At 43.5% G+C, this 18,714-nt stretch overlaps 1 protein-coding gene across 2 annotated transcripts; it reads right to left on the bottom strand.

Moving 5' to 3' along the window:
• Positions 1–322: 322 nt before the first annotated feature.
• Positions 323–18,390, bottom strand: SLC28A2 (solute carrier family 28 member 2). Of its 2 annotated transcripts, XM_063314290.1 has the most exons (17): positions 18,231–18,386; positions 18,075–18,154; positions 17,240–17,337; positions 16,027–16,216; positions 14,374–14,515; positions 13,857–13,970; positions 13,387–13,464; positions 12,398–12,478; positions 11,546–11,626; positions 10,832–10,957; positions 6,026–6,156; positions 5,429–5,597; positions 4,624–4,821; positions 4,201–4,282; positions 3,861–3,959; positions 2,599–2,707; positions 323–483 (listed from the first exon to the last, which is right to left on the bottom strand). In XM_063314290.1, the coding sequence occupies exons 1-17, from the start codon at positions 18,297–18,299 to the stop codon at positions 354–356; spliced, it is 1,977 nt and encodes a 658-aa protein (XP_063170360.1). In that variant the 5' UTR covers positions 18,300–18,386; the 3' UTR covers positions 323–353. The 2 variants fall into 2 exon arrangements, with proteins under 2 accessions (XP_063170360.1, XP_063170362.1); XM_063314292.1 differs by lacking the exons at positions 323–483; positions 4,201–4,282 and having other exon boundaries at positions 18,231–18,390.
• Between the last annotated feature and the right edge of the window lie 324 nt (positions 18,391–18,714).

Below are 18,714 nucleotides of genomic sequence, written 5' to 3'. Positions count from 1 at the left end.
GAACAACATTGTTGGAGGGTGCTTGAACCCTTTCTTGCATTTCCAGCCTTGTCACAAAATTAAAACTATTGAAAGGAGCTGTTGTGTTTGATTGGTGGGCGGCCTCGAGCCCTTCAAACCAAAAAAATGGGGGATGTTTTAATACAGTACAATGCAGCTTTGAACCCTTTGCATTCTTCATCAGGGCTGATAGAACCCTTTCTTTTACCTTTGAAGGTGAGATGTTGCTCCACCCCCTTTTTTCTTTCTCACACACCCTGTGAACTGTTTCAGTTACACCCCCACCCCCTTATTCTTCTTCTATGAACCCGTCCAATTGCTCTCTTCTGCTGCATCGTCTCATTCCTCATCTGTTACGGGTTGGAACACACTGAGGCATTATAATAACCACAGCATCTCTGGAGGTAGGTCTGTGTAATGTTGGACTGTACAGTCTCCCACATGCCAGTAAAGGAGAGTGATCCACCGGAACTAGGCAAGGAGCTGTGAAAAAGAAAAGAGGAGAGATTAGGCAGTTAATATGGCTCTCTGACCCCTAATCTTCCACAGATAATGCTGACATAGAGCAAGTTCATCTCAACAAAAGAGATCTGATAATTCTGCACTGTTGGTCTTGCAGTCTCTCACTCATAGAGTCATTGTGAATGGTTTTCCTGCATGCTGACCCTGCAATTTCCTCTGCTGGGCAGGCTTTGAGAAGGATTACCATTGTCTGGTACTCTGGAATCAGGAAATCCCTTATATTCCAAAGAAGGAATCCTGGAATATGGACCGATAAGTTGAAAAGGAGACTTGCGCAATAAGAACATCTACGTTGTCATGAAGGGTGCCACTCATCACCTAAATGTCAATCTCATTTTTGCACAAATAATGGCGTGTCTATCCGGGAGCCAATGCCACTGTGCTTAATGGGGTCTACTCCAATGTCAGTGTCATTGGGGCTGTAATTGTACAGTGCAATTTTACACTTGCATATTCAAAAGTATCATATTGAACTCAACAGGATGTACCTCTGGGTAAATATAGGATTGTGGCTATAGGACACTTTTCCTAGCATCCTCTGACCTTCAACATTCATTTTCAAGAATTTCAAGTGACTACCCTTCATGGTTGAAGGGAGAGGCTCAGATGCATCTGAAAGTGTGGTGCTCCTTCCAAGATTAAATACCAATAAAGTCATCCTGTGAGAATGTGTCATATGGGGCTGTGAGCCCCACTGCCAGGGTGAGCATCTTTCTGAGCATGACTCTACATGCTTTTTGGAGGCTACAGTGGGCATTAATACAGCGGGAATGTCAAAGGTTAGAGGGATAATAGCCATAGCATTCAGAGAGGAAAGCTTTAAAAAGACCATTTCATTTGAGTGTCATAACAAAATTGATGTGGATGGTTTCTTAGGAGCTACACACTCCAAAATTGGGATGGATCACCAATTTTTCCTGTGTTGTTGCCTTCCGGGGAGGATGATAGTCCAGTGAAGGAACATTTTTCAGGATAAATTGTTGGCAACTCAAGGCAGGGTAAGAAAGAAGAGCTTCAATCCCCATAGACAATTCTAAATGGACTGTGATCATTTAACAGTATGAGGCAGCACCCTCAGTTGCTCCTATTCTGTTCTAATTGTGCCTCGTCCTTCTCTTAACCTTCTCCATTGCTTTTTAAGCTAATTACCCAGTCTTCCATTTGAGCAAACGGTTGAGGGTTGTTGTTTTTGAAACAATGATTCAACTTGGCAACTCCGCCTGGAATCTCTCCTGGAGTGGCTCAAGTAATCAGCATGCCCATAATTGTAATAATTATTCAATATAATAAATAAATAACGTATTGGATGCATGAGCACACATCAGCAGCTTTAGAGGAAGGAAGGAAGGTCTTCAGAGCACATAGGAGATCCTGTCATGCAGATGGTCTCACTTTTTTTTTTAAAGCAACAAATGTGATGTGCAAATCTATCCAGCACTTGACACATTGCAATGTTGTTTTTTTTTGCAGGAATTGAATAGAGATGGAGTACCATTACTAGTAGGTCGAGGATTCATTGGTGAGCTGCTGTTGTGTTTTTTTTCCCAAGGCAAAAGGGTGCCATCTCTTGGTCATTTCAAGAAAGAATTTTAGGGAAATAAAAGACCCCATGCACTACAGTCAAGGGATTTCTAGAGCTGTACTGATGCCAGGGTTTCTGGAATACAATATTCAAACATGGGATCTCTAGGCATCTTGGAAATTGTTGACAATGAGCTTGACTCAGCTTTGCAAACCAATGCAGAAGGGGTCAGCCCATGATAGGGCAAAAGCTTTTCCTAGTGTCTGTGCCATGAAGTCCATTCCACATGGCAATTAAAGTAAAAACAGAGAATGTCACTCTCGGTGTCAACAAATGCACAGAATCAAGCGTAAAGCTATGGAAGAGGCATTGGCCCACGCATCTCTGGCAATTCTGGGCCCTGGTGTTCTTCTACTTTTCTCTTGCTGGCAGAAAGGTCAGCGTGCCCTACTCTGCACAAAGTTGTGTCAAAGCAAAGCGAGATGGATCAGCGTTTTGATGGAGCTTCTTTCACTGTGTATATCACACGTGCAACAGAAAGGAGGAGCACTCACCTGCTAAACAAATTTTGGCAGCATTCGTACAGAGAGTAGCTGGTAGAGTTGATGGTGTTACTAAAGAAGTCTAAACAGTCAGTCACTTCTCTGGGCACAAAGAGGATACCTGTTGGCAGGAAATTCAGAGGCTGTGAGAAAAGTCACACCTTTGCTTAAAGAGGAGGGAAGCCACCAACTTATACAGAGCAGGAATATCTATCCAGCAAACTGCAGATACTCATGTTAACTAGTTGTGCTTTAAATCAAAGGGTGAACGTTGATCTCATGCTTGGCATAATCTATTATTTTACATCCTATTCAAGGGTGTCTTCAGGGTGTGGTCAAAAATGTTAAGATGGCAGCCATGAAGGTGTGATTGAAGGTCCACAACACCTTCAATAAAAACCAGGTGGAGCTCAATCACACCTTCATGGCCTCCTCCTTGACTTTTTTGAGCACATCCTGTGGACATCCTGATCCTATTTTTTCTCTTAGAGGTGAAAATAGCATCAAGTTTTTTGTTTGTTTGTTTTGAAAAAGCCAATGGAATCGTTCTTTTATTCCTTTTTCTATCTCACTCTCCTTTAGGGCAAGAGGGCAACTCAGTTTTTGTCTGTAGCACCAACTCTGCAGAAGCTTCTGGGGCAACATCTCAGTAATGTTTTCCTTCTTCTCCGCTCCAGCAAAAAAAAAAGTATTTTCTGGGTGGACTGATTGCTACTTGCTTTACAAAATAGGATACAAATCTATTCAGGACCGAAAAGCAAAGGACAGAACATACCAGTTAGAAAAGCACCGTTCTGTAGTTATTCTGGGTGTGTGAGTATCCTTAGCACTTTGGGGCCACAAGTAATGCCCAGTAGCAAAACTGCAGGAAAGTTTGCCCAGTATTTTGGAGAGCACTGGCCCTTATTTACAGCTTGATTTCTGCTTCCAATTGGTCTATGATTCAGCCATCTGCTTGTCCCTGCTAGTGCCTTATTATGTCCCAATCTTCAATGCAAAAAGACCCCATCCATCCTTCTGGCTTTCTTCAGATCAGTCAGACCAGCAACTGCCAGGTTGGCTGGCAATTCTGTTAAGTTGCAGTGCCAACCCACCAGCCTGTACTGTTGCAAAGAAAACTACATGCAGGGAAACATGAATGTGGACTCAGAGAACACCTAGAACCCTAGATGGGTGTGTCCATCAAGTGACCAAGAATTATGTTCACCTTGAAGGAGCTTCATTTTTCATCCTTGGTGGGAGTTGCTGTTCCCCCTCCTCCCCCAAGGCAATACCTGCAATGCACGCGTTGATTAGGGAGACGGAGGCACCGGTGATCAATGCTCGTAGAACGATGCTGGAAAATTCACTCTTGCGTTGTGGGGCCATCGAGGCTTCACATTGAAAAAAGGAGAGGGAACGGCATCAAACGAGTATCTACATTTCTCATATGCTCTTCTCAGGACCAACCACTTTTGGTAGCTGAGAATAACCAAGCCCATGGAAGGAGAGGCTGGGATGCTAAAGCAGCATAGGACATAGCTATGGGACAGTCCATTCCCTCCCCACCACTGGCAGCAAAATGAGTCCTCCCACCCTGGAGTTTTCATATTCCTCTCTGGTTTGTTGACTTACACAAGCCACCCAGCATGATCCCAATGGAGCTCAGATTGGCAAATCCACACAGAGCAAAGGTTAAAATGGTTTCAGCTCTGGGCTAAGCCGGGGGAGAGAGAGAGAGAGAGAGAGAGATTGAGAGCAGTGTTGTGATAAAGAAGAAATCCACCACCCACTCATTCCTCTTCCAGTTGGCATCTGCCTGTTTTCCTTGCTAAGCACGTGCTGCTGGGTATGTAACCAGGGACAGTCTAAGGGGAGAAGTCAACCCCCTTCCAAGTGAATGTCTTGAAACTGCATGGCCAACCAGGACAGCCGTGGCTTGGTTTCTGAGATTGCTCGTGCCAGTTCAAGAAGGAGTTTGGGTAGGTGGGTTTGGAGAAGGAAGAGCTGTGTTCACAGGCTTTCTTTTCCATACAGCATTATGACCAGGAGACTTACCGAAATCCACTGCTTGCGTGGACCATCCCACTCGGGCAGGCCCATCAGACGATTCTTTTTGTATGTTGACAATTGCTGGTAGGCCACAAATTCATTTAAAAATAGCTTGATTCCTAGCATCTCAGCAACCAGGGAGGCGTCTTCCCAGCTTGCCCCTAACAAGAAGGCTAAAGGCATCAGGACGTATGAGCAGATCAGCTGGAAGCCAGAACATAGTTATTTTAAAAGCATTGTAAATAAAATGCTTGGCTAACTAATTGTTGGTCTCTTGCCATCTTTTGACACCCAACCCATGGCTGGCATCTGCCATGGTTTCTTCCGTACACATTCATTTGCCATTCTGCCCCCAAACTCCCCTCTTTCCTGAGTTTGACAAGGATCTAGTTGAAATACTGGAGGAGAGTTGGATACTGCAATGGGTTTTGGCCATTAGACACCTATGAATTGGGATGTGTGGCTTGTGAGTATGGGACACAGATTCTGCATTAATTTTTCTTGTGCTAGCTGCTGAAGCAAATGATGGTTGAAAACTGGGCCTAACAGATTCCTTAAATCAGGGCTCAGCTATTTGATACTTGCCAAAAAGTTTTGAACCTCAGCTCCATCGGCATTAGGATGTTGCATGTTCAAATAGCAATGGATTGTAGGAACCCAGAACTAGTGAAGACCTGAGGTGGTCTTCTATCAGAGAAGGTTCTAGTCAGGCTGGGCATAGCACATCCTGATAATTTGGCTAGTCAACTCCTCATTGCCCCTTGGTGTTTTCATTGTCCTGTCATACTCGTGGGTGCCTTGTGGGAGATACCTGGAAGGAGAGTTGGGGCAGGTTGACCATGCCTCCTAGCCAACTGAGGGAAGCATTGATGAACTCCAGCACAGCCAGGAAGGCAATGAGGTTGGCTGCAATGTTGGCCACCAGCCCTATAGAGACAGTGGCACCATTACCAGCAGCTTCCAGAATATTCTTTTCCTCCCTGCAGAAATGCACCAAGAGAGAAGGAAATGGGAAGGTGGCCCAGATGATGCCTTCCTAGACAACTGAGATGCAGCTGAAAAAAATGCCAGTGGGGTTGGGGCCAATTTAATCCCACCCGAGGAGTATGGAGTTTCAAAGGGTAGGCACTGTGACAGAGAGGGCACGCTTTCTAGGTCCTGCTAGATGACATTCTTTAATTGATGGGACCTGGATCTTGGCCCTCCTGCTGGTCCTGAAGGAGCAGGCAAAAAAAATTGGGAAGCTGGGCCCACACCACCTTCTCTTTGTGCCTCTCCAATCTTCTCTCCACCCAGCTCTGCCTGCCACATTGATCTTCTTCTCTACTGTCCCCACCTTCTTGTTGAAACCTGCTTCCCAGATCCTTCTACAAGCCATGGGGATCTCATGGGTTTTAGCTGCTCTCACCCGCAGGCAATTTTGATGCCTTCCCGGCATTGGAATTGGGACTCTTCCACTTCTGGGTAGACAAGTTTCGCCATAGCTAAAGCGCAAGGTGCTGCCATAACTGAAGCTGCGATCAAAGACGAGGCATCAATCTGCAGGAGGGGACCAAACAGTGAGCAGAAGGCAAACCAGGGCTGAGTCTCTTGGTTTCACCGCCATGCTTGTGCATGTGTATTCCTCCATAGAAGAGGAGGATGAGCTTTAGGAGCAGAAGCCTTTGGGATGGCTGCCCCCGTTCTGGAAAATTTTCCAGCGGGTCTTTCCTGGCTCTGATATTAAATCTATTACAGCAGGTGTCTGGTTTAAGAACATCCCAGTTTACGGACTCCTAGTTAAGAATGGACTGCCCAAAAGACTACTGTATTAAAAATTCGAGTTAAGTACAATGTTTTGCTTCAGCAAAGGATCGTTACCTTGTCGTGGTGCTGGAGCTTGAGCACCTCAATGATGCCATGAGCTAAACCGTGAAGGGCCACCCAAGACGGGAAGGTCATGACAGAGAGGTCAGACTAAATGCGATCCCTGGGGAAGGTAATGGCAACCCACCTCAGTATTCTTGCCGTGAAAACTAAATGGATCAGTACAACCAGAGATATGTCGGTATACCATCGGAAGATGAGACCCCCAGGTTGGAAGATGGTCAAAATGCTACTGGGGAGGAACAGAGGATGAGCTCAACTAGCCCCAGACGTGATGACGCAGCTAGCTCAAAGCCGAAAGGACGGCTAGCGGCCGACGGTGCTGGTGGTGAACGGCGAATCCGATGTTCTAAGGATCAACACACCATTGGAACCTGGAATGTAAGATCTATGAGCCAGGGCAAATTGGATGTGGTTATTGGTGAGATGTCAAGATTAAAGATAGACATTCTGGGCGTCAGTGAACTGAAATGGACTGGAATGGGCCACTTCACATCAAATGACCACCAGATCTACTACTGCGGACAAGAGGACCACAGAAGAAATGGAGTAGCCTTCATAATTAATAGCAAAGTGGCTAAAGCAGTGCTTGGATACAACCCAAAAAATGATAGAATGATCTCAATTCGAATTCAGGGCAAGCCATCTAACATCACAGTGATCCAAATATACGCCCCAACCACAAATGCTGAAGAAGCTGAAGTAGAGCAGTTCTATGAGGATCTGCAGCACCTACTGGACAACACGCCTAAAAGAGATGTTATTTTCATCACAGGAGACTGGAATGCTAAGGTGGGCAGTCAAATGACACCTCGAATTACAGGTAAGTATGGCCTGGGAGAACAAAACGAAGCAGGACACAGGCTGATAGAATTTTGCCAAGACAATTCACTCTGCATAACAAACACTCTCTTCCAACAACCTAAGAGACGGCTTTATACATGGACTTCACCAGATGGACAACACCGAAATCAGATTGATTACATCCTTTGCAGCCAAAGGTGGCGGACATCTGTACAGTCGGTAAAAACAAGGCCTGGAGCTGACTGTAGTTCAGATCACGAACTTCTTCTTGCACAATTTAGGATCAGACTAAAGAGATTAGGGAAGACCCACAGATCAGCTAGATATGAGCTCACTAATATTCCTAAGGAATATGCAGTGGAGGTGAAGAATCGATTTAAGGGACTGGACTTAGTAGATAGGGTCCCGGAAGAACTCTGGACAGAAGTTGGCAGCATTGTTCAGGAGGCGGCAACAAAATACATCCCAAAGAAAGAGAAAACCAAGAAGGCAAAATGGCTGTCTGCTGAGACACTAGAAGTAGCCCAAGAAAGAAGGAAAGCAAAAGGCAACAGTGATAGGGGGAGATATGCCCAATTAAATGCAAAATTCCAGAGGTTAGCCAGAAGAGATAAGGAATTATTTTTAAACAAGCAATGTGCGGAAGTGGAAGAAGACAATAGAATAGGAAGGACAAGAGACCTCTTCCAGAAAATTAGAAACATTGGAGGTAAATTCCAGGCAAAAATGGGCATGATCAAAAACAAAGATGGCAAGGACCTAACAGAAGAAGAAGAGATCAAGAAAAGGTGGCAAGAATATACAGAAAACCTGTATAGGAAGGATAACAATATCGGGGATAGCTTTGACAGTGTGGTCAGTGAGCTAGAGCCAGACATCCTGAAGAGTGAGGTTGAGTGGGCCTTAAGAAGCATTGCTAATAACAAGGCAACAGGAGACGACGGCATCCCAGCTGAACTATTCAAAATCTTGCAAGATGATGCTGTCAAGGTAATGCATGCTATATGCCAGCAAATTTGGAAAACACAAGAATGGCCATCAGACTGGAAAAAATCAACTTATATCCCCATACCAAAAAAGGGAAACACTAAAGAATGTTCAAACTATCGAACAGTGGCACTCATTTCACATGCCAGTAAGGTAATGCTCAAGATCCTGCAAGGTAGACTTCAGCAGTTCATGGAGCGAGAATTGCCAGACGTACAAGCTGGGTTTAGAAAAGGCAGAGGAACTAGAGACCAAATTGCCAATATCCGCTGGATAATGGAAAAAGCCAGGGAGTTTCAGAAAAACATCTATTTCTGTTTTATTGACTATTCTAAAGCCTTTGACTGTGTGGACCATAACAAATTGTGGCAAGTTCTTAGTGGTATGGGGATACCAAGTCATCTTGTCTGCCTCCTGAAGAATCTGTATAACGACCAAGTAGCAACAGTAAGAACAGACCACGGAACAACAGACTGGTTTAAGATTGGGAAAGGAGTACGGCAGGGCTGTATACTCTCACCCTACTTATTCAACTTGTATGCAGAACACATCATGCGACAAGCTGGCCTTGAGGAATCCAAGGCTGGAGTTAAAATCTCTGGAAGAAACATTAACAATCTCAGATATGCAGATGATACCACTTTGATGGCTGAAAGTGAAGAGGAACTGAGGAGCCTTATGATGAAGGTGAAAGAAGAAAGTGCAAAAGCTGGCTTGCAGCTAAACCTCAAAAAAACCAAGATTATGGCAACCAGCTTGATTGATAACTGGCAAATAGAGGGAGAAAATGTAGAAGCAGTGAAAGACTTTGTATTCCTAGGTGCAAAGATTACTGCAGATGCTGACTGCAGTCAGGAAATCAGAAGACGCTTAATCCTTGGAAGAAGAGCAATGACCAATCTTGATAAAATAGTTAAGAGCAGAGACATCACACTGACAACAAAGGCCCGCATAGTTAAAGCAATGGTGTTCCCTGTAGTAACATATGGCTGCGAGAGCTGGACCATAAGGAAGGCTGAGCGAAGGAAGATCGATGCTTTTGAACTGTGGTGTTGGAGGAAAATTCTGAGAGTGCCTTGGACTGCCAGAAGATCCAACCAGTCCATCCTCCAGGAAATAAAGCCAGACTGCTCACTTGAGGGAATGATATTAAAGGCAAAACTGAAATACTTTGGCCACATAATGAGAAGACAGGACACCCTGGAGAAGATGCTGATGCTAGGGAGAGTGGAAGGCAAAAGGAAGAGGGGCCGACCAAGGGCAAGATGGATGGATGATATTCTAGAGGTGACGGACTCGTCCCTGGGGGAGCTGGGGGTGTTGACGACCGACAGGAAGCTCTGGCGTGGGCTGGTCCATGAAGTTACGAAGAGTCGGAAGCGACTAAACGAATAAACAACAACAATGTTTTGGGTTAAATGCACAATACTGCTTCGTGTATTATTATGTTTAAGATGTTTAAGTGCATTTGAAAGTGTTTATTAAGTGTTATATGCACAGAAAGATAAAATATATACTATATACTAAGATAAGCATTTCACTGATGCTAAATAACTGATCCGACTTACATACAAATTTGAATTGAGGACAGACTTAGGAATGGAACTTGTTCTTAAACCAGGGACTTGCTGTATATTTTCAACACCCCCTTTTATTCCTGGAATTTTTAGCATCCTTTAGTTCATGGTTTTGTCTAGCTTTCATAGACGTTTGTTCTGTGGTGTGTTTTTTTTTCTTTTTTAGTGGTGAACCAGTATAGAAATGTTGCTTGTGCCTAAAAGGTGATGAACAGGTGAAATGGCGGCTTACACCATTAAAACATGGATTCAAAAGTAGAACCACAGAATGGTTGACAAATACTGTGTTCTTAAATCCAGAACAACAGAGTTTTAGATTTGGGATTCTGTGGTTTCTTTCACTTTCCAAACAGTGATTTTAAAGTTTTCCAGACAGAGAAAAAAGGTATGATGTAAATCTTCTTTGCCATGGGATAATTATATCTCACTCTTCCGATCAGTTCTAATCAAAAGATGATTAGCCTATTGGGAACGACAGGATATTTTGCCCAGTCTTCTACCATCTGTTAGAATATGATACTGATAACACTAAATCACACATCACAAGATGGTCTTTTATTATAGTTTCTCCCTCCCCCAATAAAAAACTCAGACCAAAGACCAGCCTATAATTATTAAGATAAAATAAGATCCAGTTTTAAACTGAGTTGCAGCGTTAGTCCAACTAGATTGGCTTTTCCTAGAGCAGTTTACGGCAGCCCATGTTCTCTAGATATTCCTCCAATTCCTATTTGGCCTGATCAAATGCATTTTCCAAACAACCTTCATCTGTTTAAGCAAAATTCATCCAAATGTCTACAATTAGGAAGGACAGGAATGCCCCAATACTGTACCTGTTGGCAGTCAAATATCCTGGTTCAGAAAGAACGTGTTTTTAATCTGCCAAGTGATGATTCCATATCACCAGTGCAACAGAAAATGCTGCTGTACAAGAACCTCTCTCAGCTGTTGATATTTATTTTCTCGTAAAGCAGACTCACCCCAAATGAAATATATGCACCCATCACACTGCCAGCAATGGTAGCAAAACCACCGGTCATCACAGCGTGGACTTCTGACCGTGTCATGTCCCCCAGGTAGGGGCGGATGAGCAGTGGTGCTTCTGTCTGGAAGGCAAAAGGTAAAATCAAATTGTAGAGTTTTGCCAAGAAGCCTATAGACCCCAGAAATATCTCTTACTCAGAAACTACAAGTACATAGCATGATTTGATGTTCTGCATAAACATAGCCCAGTAGAATAAAATGCTTAGTTCTGGAATATACTATGAGAAGGAGAGAGCCCAAATTTGTCATTGCTTCACATTAGGGATGAAAGAGAAATTCATCAGAATGCAAACTTACCTAGTTTTGCACTTCAGAATCAAAACGTATGCTGGATCTAAAATCTGTATTACTGAATGTTGTGATGCAGAATAAACTGAAGAAGTGTTATATTGAAGAAAAAGGCAAAGATACACGTATTTAGAGAAATGTACCCAAAAGTACTGTATCTACCCCTTTTCATCACCATTTTTCCTAAAAAGGGGGAGTGGGGAGAAAGAAGACTATTCTCAAGTGCAGAAACAAAATAGCCTTGAAAAATGAAACACAGAAAAAAATCAGAATGGAAGTTTATTCTGTCTCTCATTCAGAGAAGAGAAGGTTGAGTTGGCCAAGGACATTCATGGAGGTAGACAAGATCACATACCACTTACCATCCCCACAAATACATTCCCCACCACACTCAGAGATTCGGTGGCTGCTGTGCCCATTGTGATTTGCAGGAGCCAGGACATCTGTTAGAAGGAGTAGGAGACTGTCAGTTGGAGGACACTGCTGCCACATCAGGCAGCTTACGAGACATTGTCCAGAATACCCTAGATTTGATCTCTTGCTCATTCATTTGCTAATCTTGCAGCAGTGACACATTCTTATCTATCAGGACCATAGCTCAGGGGCAAGCATATGCTTTGCCTTCAAGGAAGCCTTAGGTCCAAGGTCTGATATCTCTGGGTAGGATTGAAGGAGTTGAAATCCTGAAGAGTTCCTTCCAGAAGGTCAGTCCAGACAACGACCTAGATGGAACAGTGGGTCTGACCTGGAATGAAGAGGCTTCCTAGGTTGTGTTCCACAGACAGCACAGAGGTCAGAGGTCAGTAGAATTGACCCCACTGTCTGCTTTGCCCCCATCTCATGGTGCTGTCTTCTCATCAACAAACACCCCCTGATGCATTTTGTGATAGCACTTCCTTGTTTCTCTCTCTTCTTCAATCTCTGATACCCCCATAGTCTTGGCAAAGCAACACTTTCGTTTTGCACTGCCTACTTCATCATAACAGCATCACATCCCCTTCTTTGTACAACTACCATGTTGTGTCCCTTTTATAGCACTCCCCACTAGTGGAAGTAGTAATGGTTCTCTTTTTTGGGGGTACCCTATATCTTGGCCTCCCCAGGTGCCTTAATGGTCAGATGTATGGTTCAGATGGGTGATCAACAGCTAATGGTGTTCAGCTCCATTAGGAAAGTTAGAAGCTTATCCCTGAAATCTTAAAACTTGGCATTACCTTCAGGATTATAAACTGCATGACTCCCAAGTAGTAGAGGATAGACATCACACAGCTGAAGAAGACAATAATAGGCAGTGCCTGGAGATAGAATGGAACAGTATATATCTTTAGCACAGGGCGTCTGTAGCTTTCCAGATGTTGAATGATAGGGCTCCCATAACCCCTAGCCAATATGATTAATAGTGAAGGATAATTGGATAAGGATCACACTTCCCACCCCCCACCCCTCTGCTGTAGAGCTTGTATACCGAACTCATATGGTTCCTGCTGAGTTTGAAGCATAGGAAAACCCCCCATCAGAATAAATTTAGGTTCCTAGTAAAACATGGGGTGCCATGAACAGACCAAGTGTTCTAAATTAAATCTGCACAGTGATAGACCTTTGTGCAGAGAACAATGGCCACAAACCACCACTTGATCTGTTCTGTCCAATTTGGGTATGAGGCAGGTTCCTTGCTCACTAGAGCCCACATCAAGTTTGGGGGCCTTTGGGCATAGTGCCTTCTGTTACATCCTAGCTTACAGAAGCAGATAGCAATGGACAGAGGCAGGGAGACAGAATGGACCAGCTAAGGCTTCTCACTCCATCTTTCAGCCAAGCATAAAGAACAGAAGACCTGGATGAGGCAGCTGAAGCCACTTCCAACATCATGATTCCTAATATGTCTTGGCCCTGACACCAACTTAATGTATGCCATGATGAAATCTAGAAATATTAGAAAGAATGAAGATGGCAGTGCCAGCTGTGTCACATGGGACTTGTCTTCACAGCATAAGACCATTAACATGAAACAGTGAAAGGCAAACTGATGCCAAATGCCCCCAATGGTCTGAACCAGTCCACCACACTAATACATTTTCTGCCACATGCAAGGATGACATGGAATGCTAGCCTCTTATTTCAAGACCTTCAAGAAGGTGATCAAGAGAAAGTTGGGGCCAGAAAGGGGGAGGAGGGGAGGGAGAATAGTTTTATCTAAGTTCACCTGAAAGGCAAAACTTTCTTGGATTAATTTCTCCCCAAAGACAAAGCCGGATCCAGCGATGGTGTAGTTTAGGAATGTCTGTAAAGGAAACAATGTTAGAAGGAACATGTGGGAATAAAGTCATATTCGTTTTTTAAAATCATGGCACAAATGCCTATACGATTCAGCATGAATGATCACTGATAATTTTAGCAGCTTCTTGATCTACGGAAGCTTCGGTGCAAATTAAGTGATAATCACCCGAAGTATTTGTCCCTGTTGCTCAAAAGCTGGTCTAGGTCCTCTCCTTCCCCACTAGATCTTGCCATCATAAGCTGGAAGTTGCCTTGTGCCAACCCAAATAGTTGATTTGGCTAGTGGTTCAAATGGGATCTTTCTGAACTGAAGCTAGTGGACATGTTACCTGGAAGGTGGGATTTTGGGCATGTGGAACATGGGATATAACCTCTTCCAACACTACTTTACCATACCTGAATCTGATTGCCAAGCCACTGGAAAGCCTGAAATCCAGGTTCTGTCCGGATGATGAAAATTCCAAGGACAAACTGTAGACCAAGCCCCCAGAACACAGCTCTCCAGGATACCTGCAATCCAGGAAATTTTATGAGCATACAGACCCATGAGAGACATCAGATCACCATGTTGAAGAGACAGAAGCCTTAAGGTTAACCCACACTAGTCTCTAGAACTCAGTGGACAAGGAGGCAAAGATAGTCAAATGTATGATTGGAAAATCAATCAGTGCTCAGGGTCACCTTAACTCAGACTCTTTGAATGCGACAGATCAAACCAAGTTCCAGAGGATCAGTTGGTGTCTTCAATGAACAAATGACCTCTGCCTAAACCAACATCAAGGAGAATTTATAGACTGCTGTGAGAAGTGGGAGGGGAGGTAGGGCAGAGAAAGAAGAAGAGGAAGACATAGCTTCTTATATTGAATCATGGTTGGGCTTAAGGTTCTAAGCTAAAGAGAATGATGGTACTTACAGCCATGTGATGCTTGGAGAAGAGAAATAGCAACAGCACCAGCACACAGAAGCCACCCAATGACACCAGCTGCTCTTTCCTCTGGGATATGTCCAGAACCAGCCATGTGACCAAAGCAATTAGAAGAACAGCGCACAAAACCCTAGAAAATAGACCATTGTTATATTGGTGGGGGGCACAGTAATATGCACTTGATTATTTATTTATTTATTTGATTTCTATATTGATTTCATGGATTAGACATCCATCCCTGATAAGCCTCTGCATCTTGAGAGGGGGCCAAAAGATAATAGGTTGGGATATAAGAAAAGTCCACTTCTACTGGGGCACCTGGATTGCGATGCTTCATTTGTCCCACCTTATTTTCCATTGATGAGCTAGAATATTTACATTTTACTTGCCTGGCTGAAGATCTTAGGGCACAATCCTAAATTTTTGTAGCTGCATTATGTCTATGTTCCATCACTTGTATTATTGTTTCACTTTGTATTGTATTGTATTTATTCCTCCACGATCATAGATTCATGGAGTGGAAAGTGTCCTTTAAGGTCATTTAATCCAACTACCAGGCTAATGCTCTGAAAATGACAATCAAGTATCTATTTGAATAGTGAAAAAGAACTCAGAACTTCATGTGTCAGTCTCTTCCTCTGGCTGACAGCTTGTTCAGTCAGAAAGTCCCTCCTAGTGTCTACCCTGACACTACTTCCTGGTAATTTTAACCCATTGGCTCTGGTCCTGTCCTCTGGGGCAACAGAGAATGTCTACTGCATGTTCTATGTAGTAACTCTTCAGATATATGATGACTGCCATCTTAACTTCCCTCAGTTTTTTCTCCTGTAGGCCAAACATAACTAGCTCTTTCAACCATTTCTCAGAGATCTTGGTTTCCAGACACCCCCCACCCCCCAGTCTTGATAGTCCTCCTCTGAACTTGCTCCAGTTTGTCACTCTCCCTTTTGAACAGTGGCACCCAGAACTGGACACAGCATTTCAAGTGGGTTCTGACTAGGACAGAACAGGCAGGAACAATTACTACCCTTGATCTGGACTCTGGGTTCCCGATGTTGTTATCTGTTATGGAGACATGGCTGATCACCCTTCCTGCACTTTGAACAGCTAGACGGAAGAGATAAGTTGCAAGTTACCGCTCTGGAAACTCCCGCAATTAGGGATGCTGAAGCCTTGTTCTTTCTTTCTCTCTCCCTTTTTTGTAGTTTTATATGCATATAAGCTGCCTTGAGCATGGTGTTTATAGCTGAATATAATTGCCAATAAATGAATGAATGAATGAATGAATGAATGAAATTGAAAATAAAATATTAAAATAAAATAAAATAAAATAGACAGGAAAATAAAATAAAATATTAAAATAATAAATAAAATAAAATAAACTGTCACTATGAGGATCACTAAGAACCTGTTAAAAACTCTAAAAATGCATTTATTATTATGTAGCACAAAATGCAGGAATTATGCTCACTAAAGGGCCCTGCTACTGGAAATTCTACAGAAATCCAGATGCATCTGGGTAGACCTTTCCTTCTTCTGGAAGAGGTCTTCACTGTGGTGGCAGTGGACGATTGGCTCACAAGGGCTTCTTGCAAATGAGCTGACCATAAAACTGACCTGTGCAGCAGGTGAGCCCCTTACCATTTCAGCCATGGCCAGGCCTTCTGACAGCATTTCCTGCAGGGGTTCAGCATCTGGATAATTTGGGCCCCCCACCATTTCTTGACCATACTATAAGCCAGGTACGCGATGGCCAGGCCTGTTAAAATGACCAGTGCCAAGGCTCGATGGAAGTCTAGCCAACAAGCAGCAATTAAGTAGGCCAGGTAGCCTAAAATGGGAAGACATAAAGGCATTGAACGGTCCAGTGCGTCACGTCATAGGAAACCATCTTGTAGCAAATGAGGTCCATCTGGTCAATACGGTTAGTTCTGACTGCTGCTGTTCTCAGGGGTTTGGGGCAGAAGTTCCAGCACCAGCTAGACCTGGAGCTATTCTTCTAGTTCCACCTGGAAATGAACCTACATGTGTATGATCCATTCTACCAGTAGCAATGCAGGGCTGATTTTTTTCCTTTTTCTCATTCATTATCCAGATGTTATTTTCTGCAACCTGTTGCACTCATGCAGGATAATGTAGCATTCAAGCGTCTTCCGTTATCCCATCTTTACCAGGATACAGGGCTGTATTCCCATGAATTGAGCTGACCAGCATTAGGTCTGAAGACATAAATAAGATCTGTTTGGGGCCCCCACCATTTTGTCTCTTACCCAAATATTCTTCCCCGTGTTCCAGTTCCAGCTATGTGGCAGACAGGAAAAGAAACCCGCATTATTAGAAATCTCTGTTTGCTTCCACGCTTGGTGTAGTGGAATGGAAACACCAAAGAGCACAGTGCTAAGACCAAGCAGATGAGTCGGATTTTCAAATGTTTCTGTTATTTCTGATCACATTTAGGAAATAAGAGAGTGGGGAAGACAAAGAACTCAAGGCTCTATACACATTCCGTTTCCTTTGATGGGATTCCTATTTGATGCTAGCAGTTTAATTGAGGTCATCTCTCCTTCCACATTATTTGCTGCTTGCATATCCGCTAGCTAAATATTATTCGTTCATGCTCAAGACGTTATACAAATCTAGGCAATGAGAAGAACCACTGAATTCCATAGAACTACTTCCATGGTAATTTACACCCAAGATGTAACACCCAAGTCTTAAAACATTGGCTATTAGGCTAAACATTGTCCTCCTTTGGTCTGTTATCAGCCATAGGATAAGTTCCTGCACTTCAAAACTGACCACAAAATCACTGCTGTTCACTCTCTCTTTGTGTCTGACTTTGTGGAAATCTTACCTGCACATAAGATGCCTCCGAAGATCTTGTGGAATAATTCACGATGAGTCTTGCAAAACCTCTTTGCTTTAGAGAAAGGCTGAGCCACTTTCTTCATCCTGCGGAGAAACAAGTCAAGAAAATCAACATTATAGAATGTCTCAAGCTGGAAGGGATCTTGTAGATAATTTTGTCGAGCCCCATATTAGATCTTTATGATTAGATTAGATGGCCTGGATATCTCGGGGACTGCATTCTCCAAGCTGAATCTGTCTGGTTAAGATCTTGATGAGAGGGATTGCTGGAGGGAAAGCCATTTTTAGAGACTCTGCATAAGCCCTTCTCAGCAATGACACCCCCCACCCCCCATAATAGCTTAGCTCCCAGAGATCTGCTTCAACCCATTGTTCTTACATTTTTGGAGAGCCATTCAAACATGGCTTCAGGGACGAGTAAAATCAGATTACCTCCAAATGGGGCCACATCAGCTTGATTAATTCTATTAGTTGATTCTTCTTTTTAAAATCTCATTATGTTAATATTGTGAACTGCTCAGAGGCTCTGGAAATGGAGCAGCATATAAATGGTGGTAATAATAACAAACAATATCCAGAGGAGGAATCTTATCTCTGCAGCATTTCTGAGAGATCGCCATTCTTTCTTCCTTGCAAGAGTTGTGATGAAAGGACAAACGAGGGTCTCAGATCTGGGCTGCACGAACGAGTCTACAGGGGCTTATCTAGGAAACAGCAATTCTAAGAAGGGCAAAGGTAAAGTAACTTATAGTAATAATAAAAAGTTGAATCTCCAGCTGAAACAATGTCCCCACATTTCCTTGGCCATCCATATTTAGTACCTCGAAAAGTGACTATCCTGTGCATGGTTTTCTTCCCAAATCCCAGGAGATGGTGCTCCCTTTGCATTTCTCTCTGATTCCTGCCAAAAGCACAGACACTATTACCACCTTTGGGGAAAGTGCAAAGGACAAAGCTAGAGAGGAAGAAAAACTTACCGTAAGCTCAAATGCTGGGTTTGCCAAGCCTGTATCATTGTTTTCAGATGAAATCTTGACTTCGCCCATTGTCTTTGGGGTTCTGCAGCTACTGCCCAAACCTTGGTGTGTTCTGGAAGGCAAGGTCCACTATGAGCTTGGCAAGTAGCATCCCAGAGCATCTTCCTGTTGCCACAGCAGTCATGGTCACACCCCTATTCTTCCCAACCTCACCTCCCTGCCACCGTACTTAAATCCTATAATCCTAGTTTTAGATAGAGTGCAGCTGTCAATGTTCTGTGGTGGAGACAAATTGTGCAGGTTCATGAGTTACATGGCACTAACTTTTCTCATCTGAGTGTACCAGATGGTGAATCTGTTGGGCCCTTGCAACACCAAAATGCACCCTCTGTCTTGTCAACCAACACGCCGCACTGCGATTCCTTCCACTGTATTTCCTTTCACAACTGCAGATAGCATGAGATCACAAGCCAACCATCACCTT

The sequence above is a fragment of the Candoia aspera genome, chromosome 13, assembly GCF_035149785.1.
Source record: "Candoia aspera isolate rCanAsp1 chromosome 13, rCanAsp1.hap2, whole genome shotgun sequence".
Lineage (NCBI taxonomy): Eukaryota > Metazoa > Chordata > Lepidosauria > Squamata > Boidae > Candoia > Candoia aspera.
The sequence above is the reverse complement of the archived record's forward strand: the minus strand, read 5'-3'. Positions and strand labels throughout refer to the sequence as shown.

Bases quoted from the DNA above. Each gene is read 5' to 3' on its own strand.
- SLC28A2 (XM_063314290.1), bottom strand. From the start codon at position 18,299: ATGGGCGAAGTCAAGATTTCATCTGAAAACAATGATACAGGCTTGGCA. The intron at 4,283-4,623 runs GTAAGTCTCCTG...CCCCCGGCTTAG, and splicing joins CACGCAAGCAGTGGATTTCG to CCCAGAGCTGAAACCATTTT. The intron at 3,960-4,200 runs GTAAGTCAACAA...TTCAATGTGAAG, and splicing joins GATCATGCTGGGTGGCTTGT to CCTCGATGGCCCCACAACGC.